This window comes from Phacochoerus africanus, chromosome 2, assembly GCF_016906955.1.
Source record: "Phacochoerus africanus isolate WHEZ1 chromosome 2, ROS_Pafr_v1, whole genome shotgun sequence".
NCBI classification, from domain to species: domain Eukaryota; kingdom Metazoa; phylum Chordata; class Mammalia; order Artiodactyla; family Suidae; genus Phacochoerus; species Phacochoerus africanus.
Window position 1 is genome coordinate 1,995,803 of NC_062545.1, and position 19,203 is coordinate 2,015,005.

Below are 19,203 nucleotides of genomic sequence, written 5' to 3' on the forward strand. Positions count from 1 at the left end.
AAGCTTTCAGGAGCATCGAAGAACCACAGAGAAGTGAGTTCTAGCTTTGGAGGAATCGGGGTGAAAAAGCTGTATCACCTGGTACCGATTTCTAAATAAAGCACCAGAACGCACGCCGCTCCCAGGCCTTCCTAGTGAACCATCGTGCTCGGATCCACGACCTCACACGACCTCCACGACCTCACACGTGGGGCTTCGGGGAGCGTGCGTGCTGTGGATCAGGGCTGGGGCCAACTCCAGCCACGCAGCTTATCCGGCACTTGCACGTGGTTTACCGACAAAATTGTTTTCAGCAGTGGTTTGCTTTGGCTGTGACATATGACAAACAGCCTCACCTCGAGTTCGCAGTCTCCTGGACGGAAGAAGTCTCCACCCACTGTGACTGCAGTGGAATGCTGGCATTTTTGCTTCAAAACCAAGACAGCAGGTGTTTCCTGGGTCACTTTAACTCTGGCATCAGCCAACTGGGGGGTGCGGCGTGCCCGAGGGACGTGAGGATTCAGATGACGGCTGGCGCTAGCACAGGGCATTTTGTCTCTGTCACACGAAAGCCTGAGGACGTAGAAACATCTTCTTATAAGCCTTTTTAAGAAATTACTCCTTCCTTGTGTTTTGGGACTGTTTTGGTATAAAAATCTGCTAAACGCCAATTTGCTTCTGATTCTCTCGGCTGCCTGCAAAACAACAGAAGGGCACCCTGCATACACCCCCTCCCCGCACACAGTGGGCATTGCACTGCACAGGTCAAGGTGACATCACTTACCTGTCTGCTTATTAGGAAAGTGCATGACTTCCGAAGGCCTGGTGCCCGCCCTGCGCCCTGTCTGAGTGCTGGGGTGAGGGGGGGGGCGAGTCTGCAAGCAGCAGAAACACCTGCTTTGGGATGCTCCTGGGGTTCCACCCTGAACCTGGTCTTGACCTAGGAATCTAGCGAAGTGTTTCCTGCAGGGGGAAGGCCAGGCCTGTCCTGGGAGGGGAGGCGGGGCTTTGGAAGAGGACCTGGTCACCCATGCCTCCAAGATGATGGCACTGGGATTCTGGACAGTCAGGGAGATCACTGGGTCCAGGCGTGGCCTCAGCCCTTTACTGGGACAGTCTCCGAGACCAAAGCCTACCTGGCTCGGCAGTCCTAGGGGTCTGCAGCCTATCTAGACCCCACTGTGTCATGATGGGCGTGGTGCCCAGAGCCCCGCCACGGTAGACCTCAAGACTAGAGGGAACATATGCTCTTGGGGCTCTGCTCTTGAACCAGTTGCCTGGTGGTGACATTTGCAATTGTTGTGACTCCTTTGGTTTCTTTTTTTGTTGTTGTCTTTTTGCCATTTCTTGGGCCGCTCTCGAGGCATATGGAGGTTCCCAGGCTAGGGGTCTAATCAGAGCTGTAGCCACTAGCCTACGCCAGAGCCACAGCAACGCGGGATCCGAGCCGGATCCGAGCCGGATCACGGCAACGCCGGATCGTTAACCCACTGAGGAAGGGCAGGGATCGAACCCACAACCTCATGGTTCCTAGTCGGATTCGTTAACCACTGCGCCACCACGGGAACTCCGTCCTTTGGTTTCTGATCAGGTGGAGAAGGATGAGGAGGGATCGAGCAGGTGCTGAGATGCTTGTCAGGGGTGGGGGGGGAGATGACCCCCGGGCCTGGGGAGCCTGGACCGCGAAGCGGGGACCGGGAATAAACACAGCAGGATACAGACACGACAACCTGTTTAATGTGCGTTTATTTCCAAGGGAGAACTGGGAAGGAAGGATTTCACTCTACCCCGAGCTCTGCGGGTCGGGCCCGGCCGCGGGGGGCAGCTCGTCTGCCGTGGCGACGGCGTCTCCGGTCGGGAAAAGAGGCTGAGAGAACCACAGGTGGAGAGCGAATTTCAGTCATGTGCAATGACTCGGAAAACTGCTGCAGAGGTTTCAGGGACTGGCCTGCTCTCTCGCCTGCGTGGTTCTCACGGGGACCATTCGTCCCCCCGTCGGGGGCAGCAGACACTGCTCATTTGTCCAGCATTGCGGTGATTTTCCCTGGGGACCAGAGGGACCGCCTGTCCTGGGGAGGGACCCTCTCCCCCCACCCCCCCACCCCCCCGCAGTGACTCCCGTGGGACCCCAGCAGATCCCGACCCAGAACACTGCCCTCCCAGGACGGCCCTGGGACCCCGCTCTCCCCAGCCGCTCGTCTCCCTTGTCCTCTTCATCACGTCTAGCCTCTGCCTCGCTGCACCCTCCTGAGTGTGGCTGACAGACAGCTATTTGCTAGCCCAGCATCAGGGGACTCAGGGCGCGGCGCTTCAGGGGCGGAGATCAGTGTCACATCCTTGTGGCAGAGGAAGAGGCCTCACTCACGGAGGCTTGTCTACACGCTCCTCTTTGCACCGCCCTGCAGAAAAAGAAGAAGAAGGTGGGGGGAGGGACCTGCTGGTTAGCTCCGACCAATGAAAAGACACGCGGTGACAGCACGCCAGGGTTCTGACCCACCTCCCAGGACAGGTCAAGGCTTTAGCTGGAGTAAAACTACAGAGCCATAAGTAAGCAGATCCGGCCAGTTAAAACCAATAAAACCCAGAGAAAACCCAAACACGGTCTCTGCATCCTTCCAAAATCCCAGGACCCTGTGCCCCCGCCCCCTCGCCGTTCTTACCCCAAAGCTTAGCGAAAAGCAATGAAGTGGATTTTTTTGAAGAATTCTCCTCAAAGAAATGTTAAGGGTACAGTTTGGCGATGCTTTCGTGCTGAAAACGCTCATCGGTCTGCTGCAAACCTGTTCCTATCACCAGGTCTCACTTACCATGATTGTTTGTAAATTACCCAAGATTCTGATTCAGAACCAAGTTCAACCCTCAATTATCTAGATAATTGCCTTTCTGCAGGAGACCTTCCTCTAAAAACTCCAAATTCTGCTGAACCTTCTCCCCCCAAATATGACACCTCAACATAATCCAGACCCTCATTGTCGCATTGGGGTCACGAGCATCTCATGGGCCCACATCATGTGACCTCTGCCCACTGTGATTTGACTGCTCATCTCCATACCCACGTCACCTGCCTCCACCGGTTATAACCAGAGTCAACAGATGCCAGTCACCGGGTACTCAATATGTGCCCAGCGATACCTCTGTGGTATAAACTTGGGCCTTATAATGACTTGCAATATGGGTTTTCCCAGCCCCAACACTGTTGCCAACTTGGGCCTGAAGTTCTTTGCTGTGTGAGTTTTAGGGGGGCGGGGGACATCCTATATCCTGCGGGACGTCGACAGTACCCCCAGCCTCCACACATTAGATGCCATTAACACCCCCGCACTCTAGCGCTGACAGCCAAGATGTCCACAGACTTGCAAACGTTCCTGCAGGCAGCTGAGAACCACTGACCTATAAAAGAGGTATTTCCTGATTTTCAGATTCAGCAACTGAAGGTTGATGAGATCTGTTAATTTGCTCGTGTTTGATACATGTGGTCACTGATGGGAATTTCGCTCCAGGTCCCTGTGGCTCCAAGGCCTGTGTTTCACCCAGCACCCAGCACCCAGCACCCAGCACCAAGTGGGCAGCTCCGGGGAGACCAGCTCCTTCTCCCACCAGACGGCGCAAAAGCCATTCAACTGAAGAAAGGAGAAACTGTCTCCTGGATCTGACCTCCAGCGGGTACTAGGCTTAAGTTCCTGACTCTCCGCCTAAGCTTCTTGCAATATTAACGCTTCTTCTAGAATCAGTGACACTTTTTTCTAAGTGTTTCCTATTGGGTGGGCGTTAGTGATGCTCCGTGCCCCTTGACCTTCAGAACCATCCTGCGGATTAACAGCATTTTCCCGAGGCTCAGAGCAGCTTGGGGAGCCTGGCCAGTCGCTGCACGGCCCAGTGAGGATTCACAGGCAGGAGGCCGCTGCCCTGGAAACCCGAGGTTCTGGTTGATGCAGCGTCTCACCTGCCCAAGGCCGTCGGTCCCAGCACAGCCCACCTGCCCAACGCCTGGCTCCTGCCCAGTTCCCATCCTCCTTGCTGAGCCCTCAGAGGAGAAGGTGTGGAGGAGCAGAAATCTCCCCAGTGATTGGTTCGGGTTGGATGTTTTAAAGGTGAAGGCGTGGGTCGTACACACCAGCCTCTGGTCTGGCCGGATCTTGGTCATGTCCCCATTAACCAGTCCCAGGAAGGGGACCTTTTCAGCACGCGTGCGCCTCTCGGTGCCTTTTGCCAAGGTGTCCACTTTACAGCCGTCACCGAGTACCTGTCCCGCCTTTAGGGAAACACGGGAGTCCTGAAACGAAAATTGACTTACGGCGGGGCAACTTCGGCGTCATGACTCTTCCTCCTATTCAGGCCTGTTCAAAGCCTATTGTCTGCAGGGCACCAAGTGTAATATTTCCATGAATAAATCTCTCACTAAACCCATCAGCTCCAAGTCCCTGCCCTGAATTTGGTTATGAATAATGAAGGGAGGAGTTCCCGTCGTGGCACAGCAGAAACAAATCTGACTAGGAACCATGAGGTGGCAGGTTCGATCCCTGGCCTTGCTCAGTGGGTTAAGGATCCGGCGTTGCCGTGAACTGTGGTGTAGGTTGCAGATGCGGCTCGGGTCTGGTGTTGCTGTGGCTCTGGCGTAGGCCGGTGGCTACGGATCCTATTAGACCCCTAGCCTGGGAACCTCCATATGCCATGGGTGAGGCCCTACAAAAGACGAAAAGACCAAAAAAAAAAAAAAAGAATAATGAAGGGTATGATTCACCCTACAAATATGTTTTTTTCTTTAGGACTTTTTACGCAAATTTTTCTAGATTATCAAATTAATAGCTACCAGTCCAGATAATTCCTGGTCACTGAATTTGGTGAATTTGGAAATCCTGGGCGATATAAATTGCAGTAATTACTATGCAAAATTTCCCTTTACACATTTTTCTTCCCTTTCTATTCCGTCCTTTTGGCCTATACACTGCTCCATTCTATATGGAATATTTATTGAGTTCAATGAACAATTGGCCAATATTATGTAACTTTGTACCCATGATGCTGAGCTAGGAATTTAGAAAAGAATATGCATGCCTTCTCCCTGAAGATGTTATTCATGTAGAAATGGACAGAATGGAACAAAAACACTGACAGGAAGAATATCAAGGCTTCAGGGGTTAATATTCGTGTGTGTGAAAATTCCAGATGATGGGGCTTCCGGCCTCAGAGGTGTCCTAGGACTGAGTGACTGAGTCATCCATGCACTCATGATATCAATATTTAAGGGCTAAAGCTTACTTATAGACCCACCTGCTGAGGTGGTAAGATAAGGCATTTAAATTACACAGGCTTCCCTTTCCCCTGAAAACCCTATATAATGACTAGGTGTCAGGAAAAACATCATTAATCTTCATTACGTGAACTCAAGCTCTTACTGCAGGTAGCATCCCCTGTTGTTCATTTAAGCAAACGCTTTTTCTGTTTATAGGAGCGCAGGTCTACCTCTCTTTAGGGCAGAGATACCTCGAAACCAGGGGAAGACTCAGCCTCTAACAGGCCAATGAAAGCGGCTCCAAGCGCTCGCACCGCCCAGCTGAACGAGGAGCTGTGATCCCTGCTCTGGGCGCACAGGCTCCTGGCAGCTTGCAGAGGCTGGTCGCTGCAACTCTGGCTTGTTCCCTCTCTGCCCCCTTCTTGAGATAACGCCACCGTGGACGTGACCTTCAGGAAGCTCCCTGGGGAGGTAAAAAGCAGAGCCTGGGAGAGACTCCCGCAATAAGCGGCAATTTATGTTTCATTTTTTTAACTCCTGGAAAGTGCGTGGCTTGATTTGCTAGAAACAAACTGTCAGCTAATGACGATGCCAGAACTGATGACTGCCCGCCTCTGGCTCGGAGCCCCCGGCAGGTGCAGCCGGCAAGGGCACAGGAATGCAGCTGGGGAGGGTGGGCCGAGCCCGTCCACCTACCTTGTCGTCGGGGTGCTGGACTTCCTCCCCTTCCTCCTGTTGTCTCTGGGCGCCCTGGTGCTGGGCTGTTTTGGGGGGAGACTCTGGTTCTGTAGGAAGATTCTGCAGAAAGAGAGTCATCAGCGCCTGAGGTCTCCATGGAAACCACGGTTAGGACCCCCGCCCCCCGCCCCATGTCTTGAGGGGTCATCCAGGTGGCTGCCCCAAGGCCATGGGCCACCTTCTATGTTTACACGAAGGTGCGTGTTCCCAGGGTCCCTGTTTGCGTGACCCGGGCCAGGATGACCCAGTGACAGCAAAGCCTGAACCAAATAACCGTGGATGGAGAAATCGCCGCCCACCCAGGCTGGTGGGGTTGCTTTCTGTAGTGCTGAGGTGAGCCCACAAGTTAGAGCCCGAATCAAAGGGAACCCAGGGGAAATGCTACACTTATCACCGCACTCGTGGTGTCAGAAAGGGCTAAACGGAGGGCGAGCTGCTCTGGGAGGACGGAGGGGCACTGGGGCCCGCACAGCCGCCAACTTTCCCACCGTAAACACGTTTAAGCCCACATGTCCCGCCATGGGCAAAATTGGTTCATGTAACTGACATCTGTCATTAAATACGGCGGGGAAGAAGCGGTCTACTAGCTACAGCTTAGACGTCAACTTGCCTATGTGCCTTTGCTTCTGCTAGTTTTGATTAAAAACTATAAATAAAAATAATATAAAACTGATTATAGTGATGATTATACATTAATCAAGTGATACAAAAGTATCAATATTATTTTGCCTGTGTGCTTAGCACAGCCAACTAAAAGCTAGGGAAAAAAAATCTACTAATCTCCCCCCAGGAGGTAAGGGGGCATCTGGAAGCACTGTTTTCTGTTCTCTCCATGAAGACGGAGGGGCGGCCCTCTCACTGCTGGGTGCTGGGCCCCCTCACCCCACCCACCTGTGGCTCCTCGATGTCCAGGGAGGAACACGTGGACTCAGCCCTCGGAGCCTGGGTTGGGGGGCTGCCTGCACAGCTCTCAGGGGGCGACGGGTGGGTGTCTGCAAAGCGAGGAGGCGAGGTTGAAAGGACAGTGCAACACGGTCTGAAACCTCACCCTCCTCCTGGAGTTTCTAAGTCCCACTTAAACCGCCTGGGAACAAGTGTTCTTCCCGTCATGACGTCACTGTACAAACATGGGGTCAGTTATACAAACACAGGTCAGTCGACAACGCGGGACGTTCAACCATGTCGGAAACATGAATTATGCGAAGAATATATTCAAGAAATATCTGGGGGACACCACTCTTTTTCAAGTATTAAGACGGCTTGGGTGATGAGACCTTTAAGCTGCTTGTGGCCCAGCAGGGAGACGGGCACGAGAGAGAGAAGAGCAGGGTTTGCGAGGCAGAGGGGGCGGTGGGGGGTGGCCGCCACCTCATCCCAGAGTCAGGGAAGGCCTCAGCCAGGAGGTAGCGCCCATCAGTGGGATGGTCCCCAGGCTGGGCCGAGGGAGGAGGCGGACGATTCTGAGGTCAGCAGCAGAAAGCTCAGGGCACCGCTGGGTAAACAGGTTGTGGAGGCCTGAGTGGGGCCAGCAGGAAAGCAAGGTGGCAGGCGAATGAACACAGGGTTCTGAGCGGTGAGAGCCCGCGGGCCACTGACCCTGGAGGAGGTGAAGAGCCAGCCTGGAGGAGGGAGATGGTCAGGCAGACCCAGAGAAAGGCCAGCAGAGGTCTGGGAGGGTGGGAGCCACCAGGCAGGCGGACGGGGTGGCCCCACCCATGGGGTGGAGGGAGGGGGTAGATCTGAACTGCCGCCAATGATGCAGGAGATTCTGGGGATGCACGAGGTTCTGAGGATGCAGCAGGTTCTGGGGATACAGCAGGTTCTGAGGATGCAGGAGATTCTGAGGATGCAGGAGGTTCTGAGGATGAAGCGGGTTCTGAGGATGCAGGAGATTCTGGGGATGCACGAGGTTCTGAGGATGCAGCAGGTTCTGAGGATGCAGGATGACTGGTGCTGGGGACCAGCCAGTAGGAGTGCAGGTCCCAGGAAGACAGGAGACGCCACTTCATCCTGTTGGTTTGCTCTGCACACAGTCCGCACCCACAGGGCCCCGGCCACAATAGAGGCCCCGGCATTCAAGGTGGCAGGTCCAGAGGAGCCCCAAAGGTCTGACAGCAACTTGAGGAAGGGGCTTCTTCCCCGACCAGTGCCGCCAGTGTCCACTGGTGCTCTTTGGTCCTGCTGTGGGACCCCTGAGGCAGAGGCCCTGCACAGCTGTGCTGACAGCCCTGAGCTCAGAAACAGGGTGGGGACGGGCCAGGGATGTCCCACCAGGGTGGCAGCATGCTGGCCCCCAGAATCAGCTCTGGGTGTGCGGGGAGGGGGTCGGAAGTGCCGGAAGGACAGACAGAGGGGATCCAGGGAGGGGGTCAGACAAGAGGGTGAGAGGCGAGGCCATTCCTGAACCACATGCACTCGCCCCAGAAAGATCCAGGCGAAGCCTTGGGGACGATAAAGCCCAGGTCTCAGAGAGAGAGCCAACAGGACGGGTCCCTGCAGGACGCTCACCCGCGTGGTCAGCAGCTGGCGGGTCCTCAAGGGCAATGACACAAGCTGCTGGCACCAGGGACTCCCCGCAGCTCCATTTCTGCAGACATCAGGAAGACTGGAGTGGCGCCTGCGACAGTGACAGTCACCACACCAGCAGGGTCCCTTCGGCTGCTAGGCCTCGGGACCGAGAACCACATGTCCCAGCAAGCCACTTGAGCTGCCAACCCTGCACCACGTCCAGGACGCAGGCGGCCAACAGCCCTGCTCTCAGCACCGCCGGGCAGGCCGCTTCCAAACGCAGAGATACACAGAGGCCGGCGGAGCGAATGATGAGCCATTCCTCTGCTTTTTTGGCATTAATGACAAAGCTGAAGAAATTCACTGTTTTTAATCTCTGGGAATATAATTTTTCCAAACAAATTGAAACTATGCAGGTTAATAAATTGTGCATCCTCGTGAGGCTAAGTGGAACTGTGCCTAAGCCTAGGTCTGAAACAGAAGCAGTTTCAACTAGTAGTGTTTTCAAATGTTACCTTTTCGTCCTCAAATGAGGTTGGATTGTCTTCACGGGGCGTTTCCCTCCTGGGAGGCTTTGCGCTTCTGTCTTGCTTCCTGGAAAGGGTTTTGTCTCCACCGTCACATGGTACCGTTTCCCCAGAGTGGATTCTTTCCACCTCTACACACATGGGCTGAAAAGGAATGTGGGGGTGCTTCTGCATTTACAACAGTCATGATCCAAAAGCATCAGCAAAGAGCCCGCACTGGCCATCCTGGCAGCTAGGCTGTCATAACCCTGCGTTTAGCCCTGCAAAGCAGAACCTGTGGTGTAGCCCGCTTCCCATTTTAGAGCATGAGCGCATGGGATTGAGGGAAGGTGGGATTAACCCTGCAAAAGAGGTTTTGCCTTCACAGTAAACTTCGTCAAGCAAAACTGAATTTAAAAATAAAAATATATAGCAGAATTTTTTTTTCTGCCCTTTGTGTTACTCAGAACTTGATGGCTTTCGGGGGGCGGCTATATGCCAGTTACTCATTCACTCACACACAAATTCAGCAGTTTCGTTGCAGGCACCTAGTGAGTTAATTCAGTTCAGGGCAGGAATGTGGGGGAAGCCTGCCTCCCTTAGCAAACCCGGGCGTCCACGAAGTCACGCGGGCCTCAGACGCCGTCTATCCCAACGTTGCAAAAGAGATCCCTTCCCTACCGGTAAGAAACGCTTCCGTTTGGAGAGTCCAGACCCTCCTTCAAGGAGGAAAACACTTCCTGTTCAGCAGTGGCCTTGGGGCAGGAGGCCAGGACCCTCAGTCACCCTCAGGAGCTGGGGTCTTCTCCATCCAAGGCAACCCTGTGTCCACCTGGCTTCCAGGTGTGAGGATGCCCAGCGCTGGGGGTGATGAAGGCGCTGCTACGGGGGGCTGACTTTAACAGTGACGCTGCAGGGCAGACGGAGCAACATTCCGCAGGAAGTCCCCAGACCAGCTGCAGGACAGCCCTGGAGAGTGAGGACAGGATGGCTCAGGGCCACTGAGATGAGCCCAGGGACAAGAAAAATGTGGTACCTAAGACACACACCCCCTTAGGCCACATTCATAGACATAAACCCGGGGGTGCCGGCCCTCCCGCCAGGAGCTCCCCTCTAGGAAGGCTTTCTGCTGGGGGGCGCCCCCGAGAGCCCCCAGGTGGACCTGGCTGTTATGGGGACACTCTGCAGGGAGGAAGTGTTTCCATGACATGCGGCTGGGACACGAAGTGTGGGTCCCCAGCCTCTGCTTCTTTGCAGACTGTTAACCCCGAGAGCCACCTGGGCAAGATAGGTGTTTGGGTGACAGCCCCCCACCCCTGAAAGCGGTGCTGAGACTTACACCAGTGTATTTCCACATTTTTCCACTATCTGTGGGCAGGGGTGAAATTTTTCCAGAAGTAGATTCTGAAACCTAAGGTAATTTATCACAGACCAAAGTCGGGGGGGTGGCCACATCCTCAGAGGTACAGTGACCTCGAGATACAGCCAAATTCTCACCCATTCAGGGTTAATTACGGTGTCCTATAGGAAAACACAAGGATATGCAGGGGCAGAGGGGGGGAGATCTGGGCGGCTTCTCGCCCCCGCGCGAGCACGCCCGTCCCAAACCTGGCACCTGTGTGCCTTGTGTAGTTCCTCTTGTGCACTGTTTCAAAATATCTTGGGAAACTCAGAGGTTTCCCCAAGGCAACAAAATAAACAATACCCAAATTTAGTGCCTTGTGTGATGTGTCTCCAACTGAGAAAGGATTAAACAAGGAAGAAAATGTGCCCGCATTTCCGGTGACTCTCACAGTTTATTGGAGACTTGAACCACAAGATCGGTGGCTTCCCGGCTCTAAAGCAAACTCCCAGCCAGCCTGCCCTTCCCGCGCCCGGCAGTGGTTTTAGCCATTGGCCCCTCAGCCCCGAGGAGGGCAGGGCGTGGGGGGACGCTGCTCTGGGCTCTCCCCATTTCCAACGTGGCTGATCCTGTCACCGCTCTGCCATGTGCTCATGAGTGTCACTGAGTTTGATCTTCTGTCCCTAAAGTCCTGTCTCCACACAGGTGTGCCGGTGCCGGACTGTATCTAAGAGTTCGGAATTCACGTGCGCGTGCTGTTGGCTTCAAATTGGATGTGTCCCCTCGGGGGCAGGTCCTGTCATTGCAAATAACCCCGTGACCTTGTAACAGGCACTGAGCACAGACCGGACAGCCGTTTGGAAGTCCACCGAGCACAAGAGTGAAAGCTAAGAGAGTCACCCTGTCGGGTCAGAAATACCCTAACACCTGCAGCTGTAGCTTCAAAGGTCACACTTTCAACGCCAACAGGAAACGTCAGTACATCCTTGACCTACGAGAAGACACCTCCACTTATATCTTGAGGGTGTTTGCATGGTTTCAGGCGCCATCTGTATGTATCACGTTAGCGGTTCGAGTTGTTTAGAGGCATATGCAAGAGGCAGAAAGCAGACACAGCAGACAGGCCCTGGCCGCCTGCACAGTTTCCCCAGCACTCCCGCAGCCCCCTAGCCAGATGTGGAAGCCAGATGTTAGGTACAGTCAAGCTGGTGTTTAAGGAGCTGACAGCCGGGCTGTCAGGATGCTGACTCTAACTCTGAGATGAAGCTGGGTGCTCCCTGTGCCATCGCAGGGAAGCTGGCCCGTGTACGGACAGAGCATCCCTGGGGTCCTGTGGGCCGGTCCTGGGGTCAGAGAGCTGGGCCAAGTCTAGGCTCTGGCTCACCAGCCACATGACCCTCAGTGGGGTTAGGAATGGACCTACCTCAGGACGCGTGGGAGGGACTCCACGGGGATGGGACGCACAGCCCGCCCGCGTGAACCCGGGAGGCTGCTGTCAGGTGTGCACAGGGGTATTTGCAGACCGACACACTGGCCTGCAGGGACCTGGTCTGTCCAGCACCGTGACTCGTTGTTTATGGGAAATGGAGCTGATGGGCAAGCGAGCCCCCGCCTCCCGGAGGGGGTGTCACGGCCCCGGTGACAGCATCCAGCTCCATCACCCACACATTTAAGCACCAGAGCCCTCTGGTACCTGAGTGTCCGACTGTCTCCGAAGGGACCCCGCCAGGGCCTTCTTGGTCTCCAGACGCCACAGCTCAGAGGCCCTCAGCCCAGCCCACAGCTCCTGGTTCTGCCTCGTCAGCGCATCCATCTGGGCCCGGAGTGCGCGGTGCGTGGCTGCCCAGTGGGCCTCCTGCCTCCTGAATGCCTCTCGGAGCCCCGAGACCTGCTGCTGCAGCCACTGTGCCCGAGAGAACAGAGCCCCGTCAGGAGCCTGGCCAGCACACCCCCCAGCCCACGGCTGTCGGCTCAAGGCCACCTCGGCCTTTCTATTACGTCGCGTCCATCAAGGAATGGTCCAGGTATCATAATGGACAAGGGCAGCTACGAATTAGCGTCCTGGGCAAAATATTACTGGGGCGGGAAGAGGCTGAGAATTCTTACACTTTTTTCCTGCTTCATCTTATCCTTAGGAGTCAATACAGCAAGGACTTAAAAGCATGAGGGTGTTTGTCGTTTGTTTGTTTTGGCCGTGGCATGTAGAAGTTCCCAGGCCAGGGATGGAACCTGCACCGTAGCAGTGACCAGAGAGAGCCGCTGTGGTGACAAAGCCGGATCCTTAACCCACAGGAGAACTGAAGCATGAATTTTGAAGTGATTCAGACCCAAACGGGAGCCCTGGCTTCCCCACTTCCTTGCTGTGTGACCTCAGGTAAAGCATTTACCCTCTCTGGGCCTCAGCTTCCTCTAAAATGATGATACAAAATGACCTCAGACTGTTGTTTTGAGAATGGACACCTACGCTGAACCTAGAGCACCGAGCGCAGTGGATGGAAAACTTGGAGCAGGTGGGAGTGATGTGGGTGATTTTCCACTGCTTCACTCCCTTACGCCCGGCTTAACGCCAGCCAGCTTCTCACACTGCGATACAAGACAGACTTCAAGATTAGAAATATTAGCTGCGGAGGAGAGCAAGGGGAATGTTCTTTGATGTTAGAAGAAAAATTGTTTTCCGAAAAGAAGATACTGGAATTCCCGTTATGGCTCAGAGGTAACAAACCCGACCAACGCTATCCATGAGGATACGGGTTCCATCCCTGGCCCTGTGAATAGCGGGTTAAGGATCCAGCGTTGCCGTGAGCTGTGGTGTAGGTCACAGACACAGCTCGGATCCCAAGCTGCTGTGGCTGTGGTGTAGACCAGCAGCTGCAATTCAAATTTGACACCTAGCCTGGGAATTTCTATATGCCGCAGATACAGCCCTAAAAATAGATATTAACTTGCCTACATTAGACACAATGTAGAGGAGAAACTTAGAATTAAGAAAATAAGTTTAGGAGTTCCCGTCATGGCACAGTGGTTAATGAATCTGACTAGGAACCATGAGGTTGCAGGTTCGATCCCGGGCCTTGCTCAGTGGGTTAAGGATTCAGCGTTGCGGTGAGCTGTGGTGTAGGTCACAGATGCGGCTCTGACCCCGCATTGCTGTGGCTCTGGCGTAGACCGGTGGCTACAGCTCCGATTAGACCCCTAGCCTGGGAACCTCCATATGCCGCGGGAAGCAGCCCTAGAAAAGACAAAAAAAAAAAAAAAGAAAAGAGGTTTAAAAACTCTAGAACACAAGCAAAGTATTTCCTTTTATAGAGGTTATCACTGAAAAGTGATTAGCATCACATTACAAATTAATGATTAAAAGGAGAAATGCAATTGGAGGAAAAATTAGTGATTTTATTATTCTCTCACTTTAGAAAGAGCAGAAAAGTCATTGCATTTCACTGAAATTCAATTCCTCTTCTCCCCACCTCCAGAATTTATTCTAATAACACCAAATTCCTGAAGGCTGGTGCCGCAGAGCCTCGGGGGCGGGGGCGGGGAGTGTCTCTCCATCCCGGGACCAGAGCTGCTGGAAGCAGAAACTCCAGGGGATTTCAAGGGCAACTTCCCACAGGTGAGCGGCCAGGCCAGCGCGGACTCTCATGTCACCTCTCCCCTTGCACAAACACCACCTTGGCCTTGCCGTGCGGTCCAGGCTGGACACCTGCTCTGCAAATGGCACCTCGTGCACCTGCACAAGCCTTGCAGGTAAGCGCTGCTCTGAACGCCAACCTGCCACCACACTGAAGGCCCAGAGCTGACAGGTTGGGGCCCTAGATTTTCACCCAGAGAGGTCAACACCAGGGCTGGCTTTTCTTCTCAACTTTTTCCCAAAGCTTTTATCACTTTCTCGTGTAGGGTCTCAGTGACTTTACTCTGTTTATTCACTTCCTCTCTGTCTGTCTTCCATCGACACCACCAGGCAAAGTCCCCAAGAAGGGGGGCTGCTGTGTCCACTGGGGCGTCCTGAGAGCCTGAAACACTGGCAGGATACCTGTCAAAATCTTAGTTCTCAATTTAGCAAACTTGGGGGGACAGGCAGAGGCTGACATCGGGGTAGGGGTGGGAGGAAATCAGAGAGCCGAGGGTAGAGACATTCCAGGAGTCGAGGGGGGGCATCAGGACAGAGGGTTGCCAGGCTCGGGGGTGCAGCTTCCCCCCACCCCAGCCCCTGCCCCCACTCCCAGCCCCAGGCAGTGGTGGCGGTTACCCAACTGTTCGGTGGCCAGCAGCCCCCACCTTTCTGCAGTCTGGTTGCAGGGAGTTTTTCCCACCATGGTCACAGTCCGCTCCCCGCCCCCACCCCCACCCGTCCTTTGTAAGCAGTCCTGGGGCTGCCAGCTGGAAAGGGTTCTAGGCCGGGCCCAGGACGCTCAAACCCGGACCCTGTAGGAAGAGACCCTCGGGAAGCTCAGCTCAGCCCCCTGCACAGGGAAGTGCGTCTCTGCCCCTCCCGTGGCCCTGGGCGGGTCCGGAGCAAGTCCCGACTCCACCTCCACCCACAGCGGCACCCCCTGCGGGACCCAGACCACTTCCTCTCTGTCTGTCTTCCATCGACGCCACCACGCAAAGTCCCCAAGAAGGAGGGCTGCTGTGTCCACTGGGGCGTCCCCCTTCCCGGGCCACGGGGCTCAGGGTGCCCCTCGCAGGCCGGGGCTGAGGTCCAGGTGATGGAGCAGGGCAGGGCCTGGCGGGATCAATGATCTGTGGCTGAAGCCTCTGAATTCCCAGAAACGCCAGCGAAACCCGGGTGGTGTCGAGGTGCAAACTTTGTGACTGTTAGAAATCAGCTGAAGCCACGGCATTCGAAACCCCTCGTGTTCGCTTTTCCACGGGCCCCTTGCTTGGTCCGTGTGCTTAAGGGTCGGTGGGGTCGTGATGGAAGGTATAGCCCCGCGTTGTGTGATCACGGCCGCCAGCCAGGGGGCACGGTGGACAGGGGCCCCGCCGGGGCCGTAATAGGAGCAGAGCAGAGCGAAACACCCCCCCCCCCTCCATCCCGCCAAGGGGGCCCCTGAGGAAGCTGACGGGGCTCCGGAACTTTGATGAGACACTTTAAACCATGGAAACTTTCCGATTTTTTTAGCCAAGCTTTTCAGTCATTGCCTTCTCTTGGATTAAGGGGGTTAAGCTGAAATGCTAATATTTAATGCCCTTTTGCTGCCTCTCCTCTCGCGGATCTAAGGCTGCAGAAGCAGGAGAGCCCCTTTAAAAGGAAGCACAACATCGGTGCCCAAGGGAAGCTTTACCGAAACCGTCCTGAGAAATGAGGAAGCCGGGGAAGTCCCCTGCCATGTCCGCAGGATGCCACAGATAACGGCTGGTGACCCTAGGCCAGCACCAGCCTCCCCCCGACCCCGCGCCCCCACTCACCAGCATCTCCTCGGCCCTGCCGGCCTCCCTGGCCTCCGGCTCAGGGTCCAGCCCAGCCCTGCCATCCTCTGGGCGGCCCGTGTCCTCTGGCTCCTCGGCCCCCAGGCGTGCCCTCAGCATCCTGGGGGAGAGGAAGGCCCGTCAGGCGGGGAGGGGATGCAGGTGCCCCCCACCCCCCCTGCAAGAGGCGACACCCCTTCATCCCAGTCAGTCCCACCCCCCTTAGTGCTGACCAAACCGACCCACACAGAGGCCATCTCAGCATCAGGAAACCACACGACAAGGAGGCCTGAACAGGACACCCGCGGCCTCCCCATGGCCATAGAGAGAAAGCGCTTCAGTTCCTAGAAAAGCAGGCAACGCTCTGGCAGTCAGCGCGACCTCGGCTGTGACCTCGGCTGTGACCTCGGCTGTGGTCAGGATTGTCTCAGCGGACCCTTGTCACCTCTGGAGGCAGGACTTGCCGTCCCCAGGCTCCAGACACCTTCCCGATTTCCTGCCCTCGAGCTGCGGGCTTTCAGAGAAGGACACTGGTTCGTCCCCAGCCCGTCTGTGTGTGTGTGGGAGGGGGGAACACAGCCCAGAGGACAGCACGTCCCCGGGGCCCAAGCTCTCCGCAACTGAAAACAGGACTCCATCCGAGAAACCAAGTTCCCTGAAAGCCTGAGGCCTCCTTCGAAACCCCCTCCTCAGCAGACCGCCCTTCCTTCTGCTTTAGGGAAGCCAAAATGAGGATTAAGGCTGATTCAGAAGGAAACCAATGACCCTCCCGGGACCGAGAGCAGGGGACGGGCAGGCTTACAGGGATGCCTCCAACTCAGACGAGATGGCACCCGTGTATCAGCAGCAACGGGTTTACTCATACACCTCCAACTACGTGTAATCATAAGAGCGAATGATTCAACCGCGGTGACAGAAAAATACCAACAGCAAAGGCTAATGAATTTCCTCATATCCCCATCCCTCCAGCCTCAGTCGGGTTTTACTAAACTTTGGTTGGGAAGTTGGCTTGAGTTGACCCCTCTCATAGCTCTGAAAAGGGGCCTCTCTCCCGTGTCTCTGACAGAAGAAATAGGCCAGTGTCCTCACTCAGCCTGGGGAAGGCCTCGTCTCTCAGCTGCCCCAGCAGACCTGCCCCCTCACCTAGCGCGTGGCGGTCACGGTCCCCGGCCAGGACCCTGTTCCTCTAGGCCATGTCCCCCTCCGACCCCTCCCCGCCCATCTCAGAAAATCAGGAAATAGCAGGTGGATTCTAAACCGACTCCCAGCCTTAAAGGGACACACGCTTTCCACACTTGCCAGCCCTCCAGCTAGTTGGGGGATTCCATAAAGTTAAAAGAGAAACAAATACTTGCAAAAGTGTGGTTTGGACACACTAAGTTCACGGTCATGGAGTCGAAGGCGGCAGAGGTCCTTATCCCAGCTGACCACCCGAAATGTGTGTAACACCAAGCTTTCAAGGTGCAGCGGACAGCGAGAACTCCGTTCTCAGAGCCCGGGTTCTTGGACACTGAACGCTGTCTTTTGATGTCAGAACATGTTATTTGCCAGAAGAAATATTTACGAGGAGACAAGAGGAGATGCAAGTTGAAATAGGAGAAACGATTCAAAAGGTCGTCATTTCACAAAATGCCTCTTCTTCTCAGTTGTCCGCTGGTTTGGGGATATAATAACGTCAAGGCTGGGGGTGAACGTTGCCCCCTTCTCGCCGTCAGCCCCGTCTCCGCAGTCGTGAAAGGTGGAGGGCTGGGCAGAAGGGGCCTGCTGCGTGCCTGCCGCCTGCCCAGCGCAGGAAGGGGTCCTGGCCCCCGTGGCCGTGGTGCCTCGGGACGGGTGGGCTCCAGCCGCTGCAGGGTCAGAGGGTGTTCTCCCCAGATGCCTGGTGCACAGCGCTTGCTCTGGACCCATGGCTTCAAGTTCACATTCTCCTCGGCCCAGGCTTTGTTCACCCGGGGTGGCTGAGTGCCCAGAGCTCTGGACGTGCCATTGGCACTCTTGTCTGTCCTGGGTCCCTGTGACCGTCAGGACCAACTACCCAGTAAGAATTTACAGAATGTATGTTACCTTATAAGGGGGACGAAAGGATCAAAATGCGGCGGGAAACCTAAGCGGGTGTGTCAGGGGCTCAGCCTCGGGAGGCAAATCCGCTGCGCCCGCACCGGCACCAATAAATGCTGCTTCCTGGAAATAAGTCTCGGTGTCCCGTCTCTCTGGACCAAGTCCTGCCACAACCCACTTTTTTATTCAGAAAAATTCAGAACACATTAAACGCTGCTCCTTCAGGGCTGAGACTACGAATATTTGTAGTTCCCACATTACTTTGCTTTAAGAGACTTATATTCCTGTGAGGGAGAACAGTGAGGACACAAATTTGAAGAGAAGGACCTGGAACAATTCAATACAATGTGTCTGGGGTGGGAGTGGGCTCAGAGAGGAGACAACCCCCCCAGCTGCTGGGCGCCCAGTGCAGGGAAGCTCGGTGCCCAGGTGGGGGGCGTCTGTCCACGTGGGGAGGGCCGCCCTCTGCTCTCAGCCTTGGTCAGCCACGTCCCCCAAGTCCCCACACCTGGGTGGTGGCCCAGGGCCCAAGTCCTGCCCCTCCTCCTCCTCCTGAAGAGCCTCTGTTCCACCCCCCGCCCCCCACCCAGCCCCGACGACAGCTGGCTTGACTGCTAACATTTGCAGGAAATTAAATGGAGTTCCCTATGTGGCTCAGCAGAAATGAACCTGACTAGCATCCATGAGGACGCGGGTTTGATCCCTGGCCTTGCTCAGTGGGTTAAGGATCCGGCGGTGCCATGAGCCATGGTGTGGGTCACAGACGCAGCTCGGATCCCGAGTTGTTGTGGCTGTGGTGTAGACAGGCGGCTACTGCTCCAATCCGACCCCTAGCCTGGGAATCTCCATAGGCTGCGAGTGCAGCCCTAAAAAGCAAATAATAAGGAGTTCCCGTCGTGGCGCAGTGGTTAACGAATCCGACTAGGAACCATGAGGTTGCGGGTTCAGTCCCTGCCCCTGCTCAGTGGGTTAACGATCCGGCATTGCCATGAGCTGTGATGTAGGTTGCAGACACGGCTCGGATCCTGCGTTGCTGTGGCTCTGGCGTAGGCCGGCGGCTACAGCTCCGATTCAACCCCTAGCCTGGGAACCTCCATATGCCGCGGGAGCGGCCCAAGAAATAGCTAAAAAAAAAAAAAAAAAAAAAAAAAGACAAAAAAAGCAGATAATAATAATAATAAATTTTTTAAAATGTACTCATTCTCCTAAGTATTGATCCTTCTTATTTCGAAACTGCATGTCCTTATGAAGCCTCGATCGGAAAGTGGAATAAAGTGGCCAGGTGTTCAGCCCGTGAACCGGGAGGCCTTTTAGCAAGAGCTTAGCCCAAAGGCAGCGCCAGGTGGTGCCAGGAGGGAGAAAAGGTTTTACGCGCGCCTGTAATTTAGGTCTCTTGGAACTGCCTCCAAAAACCTCCTCCATTTGAGACA

General features: G+C 55.1%; 1 protein-coding gene across 1 annotated transcript; it reads right to left on the reverse strand.

Moving 5' to 3' along the window:
• Positions 1 to 5,373: 5,373 nt before the first annotated feature.
• LOC125121479 (T-complex protein 10A homolog 2-like) lies at positions 5,374 to 16,401 on the reverse strand. Its single transcript, XM_047769743.1, has 7 exons — positions 15,958 to 16,401; positions 15,716 to 15,836; positions 12,000 to 12,209; positions 8,974 to 9,129; positions 8,459 to 8,537; positions 6,842 to 6,942; positions 5,374 to 6,010 (listed from the first exon to the last, which is right to left on the reverse strand). The coding sequence occupies exons 1-7, from the start codon at positions 15,978 to 15,980 to the stop codon at positions 5,792 to 5,794; spliced, it is 909 nt and encodes a 302-aa protein (XP_047625699.1). The 5' UTR covers positions 15,981 to 16,401; the 3' UTR covers positions 5,374 to 5,791.
• Positions 16,402 to 19,203: the final 2,802 nt, after the last annotated feature.

What these genes read in the sequence shown, in the direction of transcription:
- LOC125121479 (XM_047769743.1), bottom strand. Translation starts at nt 15,980, where the DNA reads ATGCTGAGATGGCCTCTGTGTGG. An exon ending in GCAGGGCCGAGGAGATGCTG is followed by an intron (nt 12,210 to 15,715) that starts GTGAGTGGGGGC and finishes TCTCGGGCACAG; the next exon opens with TGGCTGCAGCAGCAGGTCTC. An exon ending in GCCAGCTGCTGACCACGCGG is followed by an intron (nt 6,943 to 8,458) that starts GTGAGCGTCCTG and finishes CTCGCTTTGCAG; the next exon opens with ACACCCACCCGTCGCCCCCT.